Source organism: Phodopus roborovskii, unplaced genomic scaffold (genome assembly GCF_943737965.1).
Source record: "Phodopus roborovskii unplaced genomic scaffold, PHOROB, whole genome shotgun sequence".
Taxonomy (NCBI): Eukaryota; Metazoa; Chordata; class Mammalia; order Rodentia; family Cricetidae; genus Phodopus; species Phodopus roborovskii.
The window spans coordinates 40,785,404-40,805,147 of record NW_026126511.1 but is presented as its reverse complement, the minus strand read 5'-3'; the positions used below and the strand labels follow the sequence as shown (position 1 = coordinate 40,805,147).

The window sequence follows — 19,744 nt, the reverse complement described above, 5'->3', positions numbered from 1 at the left end:
AACAATCCATATAGAACTGTCAATTCCCAAAGCAGGACAAAATCCCTCAGAGAAAGCTGTTTTTAAATGTTAAAATTGGCATAAAGGTGCCAGTAGCCCAACGGGTAAAGATGTATGCTGCTAGGCCTGACAAACCAGATGTGAACTGATTCCCACAGGTTGTCCTCTGACCCCACACATGCACCAAGGCACACGCTTCAATTAAATGTGTTTAAAAAGTAAACGTGTTCCATATGGTATACATCTTAAAAATCCAGTTGAAATCACATACAGCATTTGAAGGTCCACACAGTGGCCCTCTGGGCTTTATCCATTCCCACCCTGTGGGTGCTCTTATCACTCCAGTGAGCTCTGCCCTTCTACATTTGCACACTGCATTTTGTCTGAATTCCTTAGGAGCTGAGGGGAGGCCATACTGAGGTCCCGATTACAGGTTAACCTTTTGATCAGGAGACAACCTGGGTCTGACTGTAGACCTGGCATACATACTGCTTCTCAGGGGGGTCAGAAGGTTGGCCTCACAGCATTGGAGCCCACTGATGCAAGGTCAGAGAGCCCACAGTGGTTTAGCCCAGCCACACATTCTCAGTCAAACTCATTCACCAGCGAAAAATCCTGATATTTATGCTAACAAACACTCTAGTGAAGATTCAGACAATGTATCTGAAAACCAGTGGGGTCTTTCAAATGCCTATTGAATATTCCTGTTTGAATGGTCCACATTGGTCCTCAAGGAGGGTCAAAATTAAATGATACGTGTATATCAGAGATTACCGCATCAAAGGAAACAGCATCTATCTATAGGTGATCCTTAAAACAAAAGGGCTAAAGCTCACTTGGAGACAAAAATGAATAAGTACGGAAGGGTTGAATCCCAGGTCATGCACAGGGACAGTAGCCCAGCTGAGAGAATGCAAGAGTCACTAATTAAAGAGAAGAAAAACATTAGCAAGTGACAAAGTGTCCAGAGCCAGAGCATGCCACTCACATAAACCCTGGGTGAGTGTTGAATAAGAGGAAACTAGATCAGCCTTTGAAGTTGGCACTGTGAACCCAGTTTAAGTGGGGGACGATTCAGCATGGGGTGGCTTCAGCATACTGTGGGAGGTGAGAAACGACAGCAAATACAGACTGCTCTCTAGGAGTTTTGCTAGATGAGCCCATGAAAGGGGATTCCTTTCTGTTATTTGATGCAGGAGTGCATCACTGACCCACCCCCACCCCCAATCCCTCCTGTTTTCTTTTTAATTCTCTGACAGCATGTGTGCTGATGGGCGTGGTCCTGGAGAAGATTCTGTGCAGGAGAGGGAAACCCAGTCCTGTTATTTTGTTTCTAGGAAAAAAAAAATCATTCAAGCCGCTCTTATGTGACTACCCCTGTTTTTCGGGAGCTTTTCTCCATTAGCTCAGCTGCCTTCTTAGGAAGCTGCACCGTTAGCGTGACTAACATCGGTACTGCATGGAGCTAACTCACGGTGCCCGATGAAAGCTGTGTTCTCATCCCTTTGAATGCTGGGGCTGAGATAATGGCTCACCAACACTAAATTCTCTTCATCAGGATTGCTAGATCTGGCCACATTTTACAGTGAGACTCGGCTGAAGAAGCTCTGTCAGCAAACTATCAAGCAAGGGATCTGTGAGGAGAATGCTATTGCTCTTCTGTCTGCTGCTGTGAAATACGACGCTCAGGTAAGGAGTCCCTCTTCCAGAAGACATGTTATGTGTCATCACCATACCATAGATAAGCTCTAGGTAGATGAGAATGGAACATGCAAAATTACACAAAAGTACTAGAAAAACTGTGTGGCTATATTGGTATAAAAAGGTGACTCAGTAATATCAAAGGAAAACACTATAATCCAGGGATTAAAATCGTTATTCATCAAGTGTGAAATGACTTGCAGGTAAAGGAGCTTTCTGCCAAGCCTAGTAATGCGAGTTCTGTCCCCAGGACCCACGTGACAGAAACAGAGAACTGTCTCCAAGTTGCCCCCTGACTTCCACATATGTGCTGTGACATGGCCATGTACAAGCACCCACACATATATAAATTCACAAGTAAATGACATGTTGGGAAAATGTTTTTACAACATACAATAAAGCAAGCTCTTCATAGTAAAAAGGGAAAAGAAAACATGGGCAATTTGGGGGAGCAATGGACCAAAGAACAAATGAAAAATATGATGAATATCCATGGACGAGCTGGGGATGACCCTGTCATTAAAGTGCATATGCGTGCATAGGGAGATTCGACTCAGCTTCTATTTCCTGCTCTTGCTTTTCCTGAACTTTCTACAGTGACTGTGTATTGTTATGATAAAGAAAGGAAACTTATTTTAGAGCTAAATCTGTAGGAAACAGACTGTAACTTCTTGGAGTCAGTTTCCTTTTGGATATCCTCTCCATTGATTTTTTTTTTTAAAGTGGTAAAAAGAGAATGCCTTTTTCCTTTTCTGTAAACAGTAACGTGCTTATGTAGGAAATTCTAAGTCTGAGGGAGGAAAAGATGCATAGAGCAGACATCACAACTGTCCCCTGTCACAGGGCATGGCTGCTGCTCTACCCTCCACCCCACACCCCTGGTCAGAACTTAATCCTCTTTCTTTTACTTTCTATTAAAAACTTTTTTTTTTTTTTTTTGGTGGTTTTAGGCATTGAATCATTGGGCTGTGTATTTGCCAGGCAAGAGCTGCCATCCCATCTGAGCTGTGTCCCCAGCCCTTCTCTGTTTATTGTGAGGCAGGCTCTCACTAGGCCAATTTTAACCTTGACCATTTTGTACCCCAAACAGGTTTTGAACTTGTCATCTTCTTGCCCTTGAACTCCTAAGTGTCATGAAGAATAGGCCTGAGCCACTGGGGCTGACTGTATATATTTCTAAATACTTGATGTTTCGTTTTCATTCAATATTTAAACAAAAACAAACTCAACGGTACCCACATGGAATAGGGGCGATAGTGAGTGTCCAATGAGGAGGCCATGTCCACGAGCAAGTGTTAAGGGCAGACTCACCCAAGTCTCTGTCTGTAGGAAGGTGAAAAGTGGTTGGATTGTAACTGTACTTAAAAGGAAGAGGCATTTAAATTTGTTGATGTGGGGTGGGGATCGGGAAGGGCAGTTTAAGGATCTTGTCCAGGTTTTTGACCTAAGTAACTAAAAAGATGAGCTCTCTTACTGTGAGACGGAGAATGGCAAAGAACAACACATTGGGATAGCTAAGAGCAGCATTTTAGGGGAAACACTAGGAATCTGGTTTCAAGGATTATGAAACATCAAGACAGACACTGAGCAAGAAGTGAGTGAGAAGGCTAGTCTGGAGTTCAGAGAGAAGTGTACTGGGAGCCAGAAGCCAGCTGTGTCATGAAACAGACAGGCAAGCCTCAGGCATTCAGTGTCAGAAGTTAAGATTTTGATAGGGGACACTAGCAAAGGACACTGCATGCAGGGGAACAAGTACTAGGGTAAAGCCATTCCACATGAGGACTTTTTAGAAAAACTTGAATGTCAAGTGAAAAGTGAAATTTCACATATTTAGAAATACACAAGTTAGCCCCATGGTTTAGGAAGTGATGCCCTGAATGCTAGCAAAGACTTAAGTTTTAAGAAGAAAGAAATCCTTAAATGCATTAAAGCCCTAGTGACTAGCAGTGCATGCTTGCCTCTGCCAGTGTGCAAACACATATCCTGCAGGAAGGAAGGCCTGACTGACTGGAGAATGCAAGCAGAGGAGCTGGGGACAAGGGGTGGGGCAACCAGAAACAGCTTTTCCTGGCCATTTACTGACAGATTTAATAGGACACAGATTGGAGGGCTGGCTGAGATAAGTCAAAGCATGTTTGTGTAAGACGGGGAACAATACGTTGAAAAACAATCAGTTGCTAGAGCATGTCCTTGACTAGGTAGGGCAATGTGATCTAATGATAGAGTCAGGAAGCTTATATCCATCATGGACCATTCACTAGGGCAAAAAGAGGTTCATAGCAGGAGCCAAGAAGATTTGAGGGGAAGGGCTTTCTGGAGCCTCTTCTGAGTAACGCAGGAAGTCACATTCACTTAAAAGGAGTAAGAGGAAGTTCTGGACAAAGTATGAGTCATGTGTGAGGAGAGTGAACAGGGAACCATGACGTCTGTTTGCCTGACAGAACTAAGAGCCCTTGTTAAAATGAGGCTGTATAAAACAGCATTTAAGTAGAGAAGAGTATTTGAAAAATAATAACGTTCTTGTCTTATACAGAAACAGGGTTCTCTGGTAAGTCAGTTTATTGAGTATCTTTTAAATCTCAGAATTCTTTCTGAATCCCATTCTTACAATTATGGGAAATTCCCAGTCCAAAAAGTAAAGGAAGATGATCTAAGTGGTTGTTTCTGAGAGTCATTGTGCTTTGCCAGTAACTAGCAACTATCCTGGCACTGGATCTCTAAGATACTAACAGGCTCAGCTGCCCACTCCCACAGCATCAGTACTGATGTGGGCAAGCGTCCCTCCATCCTTCTGTAGGATCCAGGCTTCCCTCCATCCTTGTGTGGGATCCAGGCATCCCTACATTCTTCTGTAGGATCCAGGCTTCTCTCCATCCTTGTGTAGGGTTCAGCCTAAGAGGCATTGCTCTGTCTTGTCTGTTTTCCTGTGCTGCCTGTATTGGGTAGCTCTTGAAGTATTTAGTATCTATCCATACAGCATGTTTTTGCTGTTATGTGGGTATGACTATTTCATTTTGTCCCAGAGAGCTCATGTGGGACTCCAGAAACCTACCAGTCTGTTGTGGGATGGAGTGATTGCATTTTCCTTGTGTAGCTGCTTTTCTTCCTTACAAGCAAAATGGACTGTGGGTTTCTGTGCATGTTGGCATGGTTGTCAGTGTTTTCTGTTGCTGATAATCTCAGTCTGCATTCATCTTCAGCATTTGCTAGAGTTTCTATTTATTTAGAGAAAAGACTATAATGGGCAATGTACATACGATTTCTTGGTAACTGCTCAGAGCTTTGTATTTTATAAAATAGCTTCAACAACACAGAGAGAGAACTTTTAGAACATGAACAATTATCCCCTGTTCTGGGTGTAGAATACTTCCCTTGTAAGCCTAGTCTACATGAGGCTTTGACCTCATTCCTAAACTCCAATTTTACATAAATTTAAATACACATTTATATTGAAATATATGTAAATATATTTCTGGAGATTGAACCCAGAGCCAAGCACACACTCTACCACTTAGATTCTTCCTGGTTAATTATTGAAGGTGTAATGTGATGGAGTACACCCCTTGAGCCTGTTGTCATGCAGAGAAGAAATCAGTATGCTAATGACCTGGGCTTCCTGGCATCGCCATTGTCTTGGTGTCTTCATTTTCTACAAACTTTTCACAGGCAGAAGCCTTTAAAAACACCAGAAGTACAGTGCTCTTAACAAGTACTGAAAGGGGAATGAATGAACAAACAAAAGAACAGACACTATTGCTAGGAAAAGTGCTGAAGGATGCCCGTGCTTAGATATTTCTCTCTGAAGAAAAGGCTAGATGCTTTGCCCTGGCCACTGTACTTTTCTGTTATTTACACTTTTAGAAACATGAACAAATTGAGTTATAAAGTTGCTGTAACTACTGTTCTGCTGGTAATTCCCTCCTACAGGCTCTCAAAATCTTCTTCTGAGAGAATTTCTCTTCCCTTTGTCCTGGGGAATACAAATTCATTAAACTGTTGTTGTTGTTCCTAGGATTTAGAAGAGTTCTGCTTCAAATTTTGCATAAATCATCTGACTGTAGTAACACAGACTTCAGGATTTGCAGAAATGGACCACGATCTTCTGAAGAACTTCATCAGCAAAGCCAGCAGAGTTGGAGCCTTTAAGAACTGATCTCTAACATGGAAAGGAGTGTCTAAGCCTCTCCACCCTTGCAAAAATAAATAAATAAAACATTTTTAAAAAAGCCATTGATGAACAACTTCTCTGTAATCAGCAGTGTTGACAGAGTAACATCTGGTCAAATTCTTGAGGTTTGTCAAAAGGATGGCCATCAGTGTTCTCCATCTACCTAATCCAAAATTCACAGTAGAAGGCACTGAATGCTTACCTGGGTATGACACACTCACTTGAAAAATGAAAATGTCCCCAGCCTCTCTCCAGTGGAGATTCTCCCTCTCCCAGCAGGTATTGGTTGTAAATAGCTCTTTGGTTCACAGTGCTGGGACTCTGCGTTCACTTCCCCTTCTCCAACCAGGAACCTGTCTGGTGTGAGCTTGCACAGGCCTTGTGCATGCTGTCAGTCTTTGATTTCATGTGTGCATTTGCCCTGTTGTGTAAGCACAAGCCCCATGCTCAGGAGTAGCTGGCTAACATTAATAGATTCCATGACTCCATGCTTTTCTGTTGTTTTGTTTTGATATTTTTTGTCATTTTGGTTGGTTGGGTGTCTTTTTTTTTTTTTTCTTTTGAGAGAGAGAAAAAAAACCCACTTAGTTGGATAGGTAGGAAAGTTGCGAGGTTCTGGGAGAAGTTGAAGTAAGGAAACAGTGTAATGAAGACTTGAAAAATAAAGTACCACTTAAAAATGAATATGTCATTATAGTTAGCATTTCTTCCTTTGAGTCACTTAGGATATCTTTGAGGCATTGACATATTCTTTTCTGGAGAAATGTTCCTCCCACATTTTAAGCCTCTAACACAGTGCCTTGTATATAAAAGGCATTCAGTTCAATTACTGTCAATGTGAAGGGTGTGCTGAGAACAGCTAGAAGGTTGGGTGAAGGAATAAAAAAAAATAGAAGCCTGTGACTGACATTCAGATTTTTTAAGTTCATAGTTCTGAGACACAGTAGCTAATTTAGAGCATTATTAGATTTCACAAAAGTCCTCCTCAAACTGTCAAAGGCCCAAGGGCCAATTTTAATTTCCTACTTTCCAAGTTATTAACTTCTCATATAGTATTACTGATAAGTATTAATTCTGTTATTTTTGGAATCATCTGCCTTATGTAACTGCATAAATTCCTTTGCTTTTCTTTATATTAAGGACGGTCTTCCTCTGTTAAGAGTATATGTTCTTCTTGTAGCTAATTTTTATGTCACTATAAGACAGGTCTCTTAACCTAGCACTAGTAAATAATATATGGAAAGGAACTAACACATTTCATGGAAAGCATAAATATGAAAAAAAGAGTTTTTAGACCATAACAAGCTGCTCTGTACCAAAAGAAACTAGTTAAGATGTAGTGTTGGATTCTTTTGAGTGTCTCACAATATATTATGTATAGGAAACCCTTTTGGAAATAGAAATCTTATTCTCATGTATAATTATTTGATAATAAAGTACTTACTTAGAGATTGCATTTTTAAACTGTTGAGCAACAAAAAATAAAGTATCAACCTTCTGTCTCATAGGCATATGAGTACCCTCTTATGGTCTGTACTTGTTTTGTTGAAAGTAGATACTCAGATGTCTTACAGTGAAGCTGACACTAAGACATAAACAGTTCTTATTTTTTAAAATCTTGTATTACTCATTTTATTGTCTTTGCCAGCTGTTGGTAAGCTTACTATATTAGGGTTCACTACTCACAGAACTTATGGAATGATATGACTTACAGGCTGCAGTCCAGTTAATCTAACAATGGCTAGCTGTGAACAGAAAGTCCAAGCATCTAGTAGTCACTCAGTCTACAGGACTGGATGTCTCAGCTTGTTTCTGTATATGATGGAATCCTGAAGCAGACTCCAGTGCCCACTGAAGGAATGGATGTGCAAGGGCAAGCAAGCAAAGAACAAAAACTTCCTTCTTCTGTGTCCTTATATAGACTTCCAGCAGAGGGTATGACCCATATTAAAAGTATGTCTTCTCGCCTCAAAATCTGAATTAATAGTCTGTGTCTCCTGCCTCAAGATCCAGACCAAAGTTGTGCAACTTCCTACTTCAAAGGTCCACACTAAAAGTGGACTCATCCACTTCAGACTCAGCAAACAATCTCTCACGGGTGTACCCGCCATTTTTCAGTTCTAGTTCATTCCAGATACAGTCAAGTTGACAAGCAAGAATAGCCATCACAGTTATTATTGCTGTGCTATCATGACCAAATGACACTTGGGAAAGAAAAAGTTTATTTCAGCTTGCAATTCTCAGAGCAGGTTATGAAGTAGAGGCCATGGGAGGAAGTGTTGCTTACAGGCTTTCTTTCCATAGCTTGCTCAGCCTACTTGCTTATAACCCATGACCACTTACCCATGGTGACACCTTACACAATGGCCTGGGCCATCCCACACCAATCATTAAGAAAATGCCTGACAGACTAAACCTATAGGCCCAGTCTTCAGATCTTAGGCATTTTCCCAATTTCAAGTCCATCTTTCCAAGCTTGTGTCAAGTTGATATAAAACCAGAGAATTCACTTCTTTTGAAGGTGTACTTTCCTTTGTCCTCTGCCTTACTGACGTGTTAATTTGCCACTTTCAGCATACTTGTTACAGTTGATAATGAAAACCTCCACAACCTTATCCCAAGAAGAAGTAAGTTTTACTCTTGGCTGTTGTACATTCTGTGAGTTTGGAAAGCATCCTAGCTCATCTCCACTGTTAACAATATGCTTGAAAATGGTTGTGATCATTCCCTTTCTCTTCCCCCAATCCCTGATAACCACTGGTCTTTCTATGATTTATTTAACATATAGAAATGTTTGCCCTATATGTAGGTAGGTGCATCACATATGTGCCTATTACCTATCGAGGGCATAAGAAAGGGCTAGATTCCCTGGAACTAGAGTTCTGGATGATTGTGAGCCATGCAGGTACAAGGAATTGAATCCAGGTTCTCTGCAAGAACAAGTACTCTTAACTGCCCAGCCATCTACATGCCCACATTGTTCTTTTTCTGTCTTCGTGGTTTCACCTTTTCTAAAACGTCAATGAAATCTGATCATTCAGTGTTTTTCACCCTGGCTTCTTAGTCAGACACTTCAGATTCCTTCATTGTCTTTCCATGGCTTAACAGCTTCTTTTTCTTGCTGGATGTACCAGTTTATCCATTCACTTACTAAAAGATATTTTGATTGCTTTTAGAATTTGGCAGTTGTGAATAAGTGGTCAAACAACTGTCCATGTTTTGTGTAGACATGTTCTCAGTTCCTTTTAGTAAACAAATCACAAGGAATGTGGTTGCGTGATCTTATGGTAAAGTTACGTGTAGTTTTGTAAGGCACCACCAAGCTGTATTCCTACCAGCAGTGAAGTTCTGTTGTCACCAGTCTTGGCAGTGTTGGCGGTCCAAATTTGGACTGTTCTAACAGGTATGTAGTGCTGCCACTGTCTTCCTTTGTATCTCCTGGATGATGTAAGATGTGGAACATCCCTGCATGTGCTTGTCTGCCATCTGCTGCTTCTTTGGTGATCTACCTGGACAGGTCTTTGGCTCATTTTTAAATTAGCTTATTATTTTGTTGAGCTTTAAGAGTTCTTTGTATATTTTAGATAACAGTCCTTTATTGGATGTATCTTGTCTGTCACTCTATCTCCTTTCCATCTCCTTTTAAAATTTTTACTTATGCCTTCTGTATAAGCCAAGCTGGCCTCCCACACATACCTCCCTGACTCAGCTGCGGAGTGCCGCACTCACCACTACTGCCAGGTTTTTTCTGGTTCCTGTGGTTTTGTTTTTGTACCCTGTCTAGGCAGCACAGATGTCTCTTTTGAAGTTCAGTCCTACTCTGGAGCCACCAATCCTTATTAACTTGCTATAGTAAAGGAGCCTCCTGTCATTTCTTTTCATGTTTCGATAGACTTAATGTTTATCAACAAAAAAGGGTCTGCAGCCACCAGCTGGCAGTTAAATAGCCACCTACTGTTTCATCCATGTTTCTTTGTACCTTATTATACTAACTGCTTTTAAGGCTTCCCTTTTCCAGCCTGTTTCTGATAGGATTTCATAAAACATACAACTTTTTAAACAAATTCATTTCACAAAAATTGAGGCAAAAGGGAACAGAATTAATATATGTGCATAAATAAATAATATATAATATTGTATGTATGTATGTATGTATGTATGTATCTATCTATCTATCTATCTATCTATATTTGCATGTATGTATGTGGGCCTGAAAGCACACCTGCAATTCTGAGGATCATCAAAATGAATGAGATGTTAAGACAAAGCTTGCAGATATAAAACACTTCGCACAGAGACCATATCACACCAGTAAGGCTCTTAACAACTAGTTTATTTTAAAATAGACAAACTATTATAGAAAATAGGAACATAGCAATTTTGAATGTATAGTTTTAACCAGTACAAAAACAAAACCAATAGTGCAGTGTCTGCAGCCTTAAGAAATCTCAATACAGGATCTTTGAAAATTCCTGTAATTCTGTCACTAATTCTAACTTGAACTTACTAGCAAAAGACCTAAAAGTATGGTAAGCCCTTGACCAAAACCTAACTAATCTGTATGATGTTCATGCAAAACTTAATGAGAAATGGAGGAAGCTATCTATTGCTTTTGTTATCGAGATAACTATCAAACTAGTAAAACCGAAACTAAATTGAGGAGAATATTGAAGTTTGTTTTCTAACAAGACCAGATTTCTTTTAAAAAAGTATGGAGTTTAGAAAAAGTGATTTTCTTAACTGCTAGCTGATGCTACCTTAAATATCACCTATTTTAAATTATACCATCTCTAAATAAGTTAATCCCACAAGATAATTTAAATACACCTTTAGGTGGAGGGGGTGAAGGGAGTGCCTCTTTTCAATGCAGCTATTTTCATCTGAAGCTTTTTCACAGAATCGGAGAGAATGTTAATGCCTTACTTATTTATAAACACCTTTGATTACTCGCAGTAATGTTGGACTAGAAATAGTGTGGCTTTCAATGAGCCAATGTTATTAGACCAGATTGGTTTAAAAACAAAACAAAACAAAACAAAAAAACCAGATAATTGCCAGTTCAAAAGATACCTGGAAGACATGTACCATTCCAGAGAAAACACAAACTTTCCCAAATTTAGAAGAGCAGAATAATTGTTGAGGTACAATTAGACACTTACTTCTATGAGGGAGAAAAAAAAAATGAAGGCTCCTATAGTTAACAGTCTACTTGTGGAACAAAATTACTTTGTATCTTGATTCTTCAGGACCCAGAGACATTAGAAAGTGCACTTGGGTTGTACTGTACCAGGGTCCTCTGCAGCACAGGCATGGCCAGAATGACTGTCAAGTACTACGTAGGTACTTAAATTCAGTAATCTGAATGACTAAAAGGAAAAAAATAACCTGGAATATCATCAATAGTCTTCAGTTAAAGAATGAGTTGGATGAATGAAAGAATCAATTCTTACAGGTTCTGAGGTATGAAATCTGTGTCAGTAGTAAGACAGTATCATATGTTTATACTTTGTTTTTTTTGCTTGTATTTCAAAGGTAAAATATGTAAAACAAACACACAGTACATTAGATTCTAATATTAAAATAAGCCCAATGTGTAGAAATGAGTATTTTTTCCGCGGTTTGAAACAATCTGTGTCAGTAGGAGAGTCAAGATAATTTGGTTGAATGTGGACAGTCAAGCAACTTGCATCTGGAAGACAGGACACACTTTCTAAGGGTATTCACGTTAAATTAAAAAAAATACATATAAATTAATAAAACCAAGAGCAAACATCACACATGTGCCACGAGGAAAGGCAAAGTAGTCAGCCAGGCAGGCATGAGGAGCTGTAGGACCCCTCTCCAGAGGCAGCCTCACTTCTGAGGGCAGCAGGCTCATGTTGGAAATGCAAACGATCTGCTTCCATGTTTTAAATGGCATGATCTGCACAAGATTCTCAATCCTGTGTACTATCAACTCTATACCATTGATTACAACATTGAAGTGGCTTAGGAATCATCCACACAAATATTCAATTTGTACCTGCATATTTTATATCTATAACATGAGTAAACACGGCCATTAGAAGAACCTGGGAACCACAGTCACATCCATGAGACACGAGTCAGGTGTCCCCAGGGTCCTCAGTGTCCAAGGTCCTGAGATCTTCACTTTTCCTCCTTGTTTGAGATATCCATGATATCATTCATTTTCTGCTTCTGCATTCGTGTTCGAGTAGAAGCTAGAAAAGCAACAAAGAATATTAATAGTGCTGAGGATGCTGGGTAAGTGGACCAGGACCAGGGGCTACAATGTTTGCCATGCTGGTGTCAAGTGGCTGGACCTCTGAACCCTGCAGTAGGGTATTTTTGGTTTCTAAATGGATTCTTGTTCCACAGCCCATACTTTCCTTGGATTCATATTCCTCTTGTCTAGGTTACCAAGTACTGGGATTACCATTTCTACCTATCCTTTTAAAAGCCAGACTCCCTTGTCAAAATTTTTTTTTCAAGCTATACTATCAGAATATGTATGTCTGTAAGTATGTCTGTATTGCATGTGTGTATATATAAATTATAAAATAAATCTGGGAAGAGTCGGAGAAGGGTGAAATGATCAAAACACATCATATAACATTCTCAAAAATGTAATAAGTAAAAATATATAATGTATAACTCAAATAAATATTTTTGAAAATACCATTTTCTTTGTGACCTACTCCTAAATATAGCCATGTACATTCCTGCATGCCCCTCATTGCAAACCACTAGTCTATAGATACTGAAGGCAAGTTTGGCCACTTAAACAGACTAGATCCACAACTCCTGGCCTGCAGAGTGGATGCTGTATTTTCCATAAAGGTAGGCATTCCTATGGCCCCCAATTTTTGTTTTCTTTTTTGTGTTTTGAGACCATTTAAACTGGGCATGGGCATTTTAGAAATGATTAATTGTTAGTTATAATATGATCAAAACCAGAACACTTAAATTACTAAAACCCAACCAACCAACCAAACAAAAAACCCTTTTGACTTTACACATAAAAATCATGTTTTTATATACAAAATAAAGTAGAAGTAAGACCTCTAAGGAAACAAATGAGAAGAGGAAGAGTCACAAAAGGGAAGGTAGGAGGGTGGAAAGCTATGCTCTTAGGACTGGAATGATGGCCCAGTTGTTAAAAGCACATGATGCTCTTATATACACCATTCCCAGCATCCATGCCTGGTGGCTTACAACTGCATATAAACCCATGTATGTACATATACACCCCCCCATACACACACACACACAGAGAGAGAGAGAAAGAGAGAGAGAGAGAGAGAGAGAGAGAGAGAGAGAGAGAGAATTAAATCCCAAAAAACAAATTCTTGACTTTATAGGCAGGCATTCTTCATTTAAAAGAAAAATAATAGCCAGGATATAATCCTCTGGGAAAGATTCTGCATTTATTGCCCAGCACTAAAAACAAATTACTAATATTCACACTGTCCCAGAATGACCTTAAACTTCTCATCCTCCCATCTCTACCTCTCAAAGTGCTAGGATTAGCATGTGCCACACATGGGTTTAGCATAGGTTTAAGTATGAACCCAGCAGAGAGTTGGCCTAGCTTGTCCACAATCTTCCAGTTGCAAAAACAGCCTGAACTTCAGCTCTGTGTGTCTGTCACCAGGAAGTGACTGACTACAACTACAGACCAGACTTCTCTATAAAAGTCATCATCTTACAGCTTTCTGCCCCTTGTAATGTGTGTTTGTGGGCTCCCAAAATACTTGTAAGCATTCCAAGGTTTGAATTTCTTTACATGTACATTGGGGGGGGATAAAATAGAAATGTATTAATTTATATAACTAATATTTTGAATGTTTGGTATATTTAACCTTGATTCAAACAACACAATTAAGGAAAATGGCTTAAAATCAGCCAGAAGTAGTTCTGCTGTGTGCTTTCTATCTCCAAAGCCTGGCTCTACATCCCCATCATGCTCACTGGCACCACCCACCAGCAGCTACAGAATATTTTCACTCTTTACAAGTCCTTTTTTTTTTTTTTGCGTATTACTGGTTCTCAAACTACCACAACTATGTGCCTAAGATAACCAGAAATACTCAGCAAATACTGTCTTCTTCCATCTACTTAATTATTTAGTGTCATAATAGTTTAGGCTAAAATTACATTTGTCTTAACATTCCAAAAATAATTTACTCACTTTATTGATTTATTGTGTCTGTCCATTGCAGTGCTGAGGACTTAACCTAAGACCTGTGTTCACTAGACAGCAACACTCTGCCACTCAGTGACAACCCGTGACACTACCACTCTAAATTCCTGTCACACTGACATTTGGAAAATGACCCGATCTTAATTTTCAAAATTCGGATTTCCATTAATGAAAAACTTTGAAATTGTCTCAATTCTTGCAGATTAAGGGAGTTCAACAACCTGTAATGGTTTGCCCATGCTCCGTGGATGGCTCTGAAGCTGTGTGCATACCACCACCACTAACTGGACTCAGTAGATATTAAAAAGGAAGAAGAGATGAAGATGGGAGTACAATAATCTAGGGAAGCAGCCTGGCAGGGCTGGAAAGATGGGCAGTGAGGAGTGGATATGATCAAAATACATTGTATACATGTATGAAATTTCAAAACAAATAACTTAAAATACTGGTTAACATCAGTGTAAGACTACTCAAAGGCTCTTGGGGAATGTGCTGACGACCTTCACTTGGTAGCACACACTTAGTGCACCAATGTGAGAGGTAAACATATACTCCTGTCTGAACTGTATTTTAAATGTATAAGTAATAATGTATGGATTCCTTTAGAGAGTGAAAAGGTTTTCCTCAAAGAGAGCAGCTGCCTCTTCCCTGTGTGCACAATCAGGAAGTAAGTACTTACTCATTTCCGCCAGTTTCTGTTGGAATTTGGACTCTGCTGGGAGATGTTTACTGTAGATGGAAAAACAAACAAAAAACCAAAATATTTCAAAATCATATATGTAACTTCTTAGTAAATCTACTTTCAATGACATTTTGTGCTATTGTTTTGGTTTAATCAAAAGCTTCCAAGTTATCTAAAATAAAGATGTCACAATTCTTGATCCTATACATTTTTAATGGTTCTTATAAAGCACAATATTTAGTATTTTTTCAAGAGGAAGCATTTTTAAATGTGGTGATAAAAGTAACAAATTTGTATCAATAGCCTTGTAGGACCACATGTAGACTTTTACTTTTTTTTTTTTTTTTTTTTCTCTTCAGACAGGGTTTCATTTATGTAACAGTTCTGGCTGTCCTGGAACTACTTGCTTTGTAGGCCAGAAGGGACTTGAACTCACAGAGGTCCACCTTCCTCTGCCTTCCAAGTGCTGGGATTAAAGGTGTGCACCACCACCACCTAGCCACACATAGAATCTAATAACTGAGTCATTATGAATTTCCCCATATGATACTGGATTTCCACAGTGCTTACTACTCTACCACTTCATTAGTATGCTGTTTTTTGTTTTTTGGCTTGTTTTTCAAGACAAGGGCTTACTACATAGCTCTGGCTGCCCTTGAACTCAGAGATCTGCCTGTCTTTGCCTTCCAAATGCTGGGATTAAAGGCGTGCGTCACCCTGGACCACATCTACTCTTTTTAGCCGTTCTCACAACACAGAAAATTGACAGGACAAGGACTGAGACTGCCTCTGCTCCCAGCTCAGATCCCTGGAGCAAGCATCTCCATGATTCCTACCTCCCATCTGCTTCATCGGATCCCTCGATGTCAAAGCGCAGCTTTTTCAGTGGTTTGGGAGGGTTGCCACCTTCAGCACTCCTTTTGAGCACTCGGTCACTATTACACACCATCTGATTTATTTTCTGGAACTTCTCAGATGTCTACAATTTACAGAGTTCTTATTTAAAATCATTAAATAACATTTTTTGAAGTTAGCAGGTATGTCAAAACTCAAGCAGAAGAAATCTCTTAATTTTAATTCTGTCTTGCTGGACTAAATGACAGATTTTAAAAGACTTCACATAACCATGCCAATTCTGCCTTCATTAAATGCCCATGCCTCCTGAGTCCTCCCTTCAAGCAGCTCTGATTATCTCTATCCTCCCTATGTTGTCAAACAGTGGCTCAGCCTGTGGCCTTGCTGGGACTCACCTACACATGAAACCAGGGCTTTTTCACAGAAGCAGCAGAGCTAAGAGCTAAGTTAGATTTCTGGAAACATATATATAGTATTACATAATGAGACGGAAAGCTGCAAGGAACTGTGACTCATTTCATGGGTGGTGTGTTGACCCATCATATGTTAAGGCATTTGTTGAAATGTTGACAAATCATCAAGGTTTTTTTTTAACTTGAATGGTCAAAGACTTCACAAATTTAGTTTGGGTAATATTACTGCACCTGATGTGAGTTTGGTAAGAAGTGCCACAGCAGGCACACCACCTCATCTCACCCAGCCAATCTTTTAGCTTCCTTTTCAAGATTGTCTCAGATATGCACATTACATGTTACTTGAACCAACAAATGAAACAGAGTTGCATATAGAAGTTAAATGTGATCTGAATGGTGCATTAGAGACAGAATGGGCTTCATTTAATGAAAATATATTTAGAGTACACATCAGCATGACAGAAATGTAGTCCCATGGCCCTATTAATATCTGAATGAAGACATTTTCTCCACTGTTTTAAAGGTTGTAGTAAGCAAAAAGTTTGGTGGCCTCTGTTACACATCTGCCTAGCTCCAGCTGTACTTACATGATTTCACAGCTCCTTTGTGAAGCTTGGCAGCTGTAGCCCATCTTGAATCAGATGTTACAGCACTGAGTTGTAAAATTGACTTTTATACTTCATTTAGCATACCTCTAGAGCAGTGGTTCTCAACAATGTGAGCTGCAACCCTTCTGGCCCATTTCTATCTCCAAAAATATTTACATTACAATTTATAACATTAGCAAACTTACAGTCACAAAGTAGCTACAAAAATGACCTTGTGGTTGGGGTCAGCACAACATGTGGGACTGTATTAAAGGGTTGCAGCATCAGGAAGGTGGAGAAATGCTGACACAGAGTAAGTATGCTTTCATGTGTGCACACAGCTGATCTCTTTCTCTTCCCCCTTCCTCCCTTCCTTTTTCTTTCTCTCCTTTGTTTTCCCCTAAAACAACACTTTTGCTATATAGCCCATGCTGGCCTACAAATCACTGTGTAGCCCAGGTTATCTACAAATTCTTTTAAACATTTTTTTCTTTTATTGGCAACAGATACTGTTCATAAAATATATTTGACCAGTTTCACCTCCCCAACTTCTTTGAAATTTCCCCCATTTTCCTTTCCACTGGAATTCATACACTTTTTGTTTCTTGTTAGAAAACAAATATGCATCTAAGTAATAATAAAGTAAGATAAAACAAAGATAGGATAAAACAGAACAAAAAGAGTCAAAGAAAAAGCACAAGGTACACATGTAAATAGAGAGACACATGTTTGTACATATAAGAATCCCTAAAAACACAGAACTGAAAACTGTAATACATACACAAAGGACCCATAACAAAACAAAACAAAACAAAAAACAACAACAAAAAAACCTGTCAAAACCTTCTAAGTCAATGACTTCCATTTGTGTAAAACCTACTGCTAGGCATGGGGCCTGCCCTTAAGAATGGTTTGTATCCCCAGAAAGACTCCATTAGAGAACTGATTTTTCATTTGTGAGGAGCCACAAATTCTTTATCCTCCTGCCTGTCTCCCCAGTGCTGAGACTACAGATATATATATATATATATATCACTGTGCTTGGCTCATTATGACACCAATTATATAAAAACAAAGTCTTATTTTTTCTTCTTATTATGTATGTGTGCATGGTGTGTATGAATGTGAGCATGTATGTGTACCATATGCACATGCCAGGGTCAGAGGACAAGCTTTTGGAGTCGGTTTTCTCCTCCCACCTTTTATGTGGAGTCTCAGGATCAAACTCAGGCCACTTGTGTTATGCAGTAAGCGCCTTTACCCTCTGCACCATTGCACTATCTCAGTGTCTTGCTTATCATAGAAAGACTAGCACTGGGAGGAAGGAAAGAAGGGAGTGTGGCAAAGTGGGGGTGGAGAGAATAAATAAACGAATGTGCATTAGAGTACTGCATGTGCAGCTAGAGACATGTTGCTAATGTGTGCATATGGTGTTTCATTTCAGAGTACCTCATTTTAAATCATGTTACTGATTTTCAAAACTTGTGTAAACAGTTATATGAGATTATATACATGTGGTATCATGTGGCCTTTGTCTTCCTGCTCCTAAAACCCTTGGAACTTCCTGAGTGATAAGGATGATAGGCCATCTTTTGTTCTAGGAGAGACCCCTGATGGGCCCCTAGATAGGATCAGCATGGGGTCAGAGTGTCAGACAAGCCACAGTTAGAAGCTGGGAATTTTCAACTACAGTTCCTAACTCAAAGGGTGGGAAAAGTAGGTAGAGATTTAGTTAATCAACTATTTGTACAAAATAAAATTCTTCAGCATCAGCGTTAGATAACTCTTGAGTTGCTAACTCCACAGGAACAGGTTAGAGACCCCAGTGGTCATCACCCTCTGTATTTCTTCACCTGACACTCATCTTTTGTAATACACTGTTAATAATCAGCAAATAATTTCTAAGAATTTTACAAATATTCTAGCAAATGGTCAAGCTGGAAAGGAAAGATGTTACAGGGATCCTCTGCCTTTTAGTCAATTTGGATGGAAAACTGGTGTAACACAGAACTTGCCACTTGTGACTGGCATCTGGTAGAAGTTAATGACCTTAGCCCTGGAACCTGTGGGATCCAAAAACAACTGGGTAACAGCAGCTGCGTATAGGGTTGGAGAATACATGTTTCACTTCAGGAGTACTATGAACACAAAACCACTAAATGACTATTTATAGGAGCATTATATAATCCCAGAGAAATATTTATAAAACAACTTGGAAGTTCACCAATTATGAAAATTATTCAAAGTTAAACCTGATTTGAAATAAATCTCAGATGACTTTCTCAAATTTATATGACATGACTAGAGGACACATCTAGACAGTTGCACCTATAAGCTCAAATTATGGGAATCTAATGCAATATAAACCATGGATGTTCATATACAGATGTCCAACAACAAACCAAAAAATAAGAGAGATGCAGGGGCACGTAGCACTTGCATCATACTGCCCAGTATATTTATGAAATCATTTTTCATAGAAAAAAATACTCACCCCAAATGATTCACCAATTGAGACCAAGATTCTGTCAAGTTAAGATAAAATGTGAGTTAGTAGTGAAAACCAGACACAAACTTGTGCAGATGAGTCTGTACTGAGATGAGTATAGACACAGCATTCTAAATCACCAGAGATCACAGGTTTTCTGTCCCTGAAATCACTGATTATTGTACTAGTGCTAGTGCAATTAAAACATAACTAGTCAGATGTGTGTTTGTGGCTGAGGATCAAACCCAAAGTTTCAAATATGCCAGTCATGCATTCTACCACTGAGCTATACCCCCAGACCTCTTAGATTTGCTTTGCAAAGGTAACTCAAGGTGTGCAGAGCACAATTCTGCCTTGGCCCACATTTAAAGAGGATTTTTACAAAATTTAAGATTCTTTGCTTAGTTCTTCATAAATCAGCAATTTAAGTTACATTTGATACAAACTTATAAGTGAACAAATAAAATTTGAAAGACCAGTAAGATGACTCAGCAGGTAAAGCCCTTGCAGCCAGGCCTGATGACTTGAGTTTGATCCCTGAAACTCATGGCAGGAGAGAATTGCTCCAACGAGTTGTGTCCTGACCCTCACACATGCACAGTAGCATGCATGGCCACCAAGTAAATAAATATAAAACAGAACAACAA

At 39.3% G+C, this 19,744-nt stretch overlaps 2 protein-coding genes across 7 annotated transcripts in view; one reads left to right on the top strand and one right to left on the bottom strand.

Moving 5' to 3' along the window:
• Rcbtb2 (RCC1 and BTB domain containing protein 2) overlaps window positions 1-5,925 on the top strand; it is a 42,366-nt gene extending 36,441 nt beyond the window's left edge. For 4 of the 5 annotated variants that reach the window (XM_051195394.1, XM_051195393.1, XM_051195396.1 and 1 more), the window contains 2 exons: window positions 1,559-1,689; window positions 5,714-5,925. In XM_051195394.1, coding sequence (XP_051051351.1) covers window positions 1,559-1,689; window positions 5,714-5,854 — 272 coding nt within the window. In that variant the 3' untranslated portion in view covers window positions 5,855-5,925. The remainder of the gene's footprint in view (window positions 1-1,558; window positions 1,690-5,713) is intronic. The other variant, XM_051195397.1, reaches the window with a different exon arrangement.
• A 4,256-nt stretch (window positions 5,926-10,181) lies between these two features.
• Window positions 10,182-19,744, bottom strand: part of Rb1 (RB transcriptional corepressor 1) — a 121,372-nt gene continuing 111,809 nt past the window's right edge. For both annotated transcript variants that reach the window (XM_051195389.1, XM_051195390.1), the window contains exons 24-27: window positions 19,104-19,134; window positions 15,591-15,733; window positions 14,752-14,801; window positions 10,182-12,090 (exon numbers count right to left, since the gene is read on the bottom strand). In XM_051195389.1, the coding sequence (XP_051051346.1) occupies window positions 12,017-12,090; window positions 14,752-14,801; window positions 15,591-15,733; window positions 19,104-19,134 (298 nt within the window). In that variant the 3' untranslated portion in view covers window positions 10,182-12,016. The remainder of the gene's footprint in view (window positions 12,091-14,751; window positions 14,802-15,590; window positions 15,734-19,103; window positions 19,135-19,744) is intronic.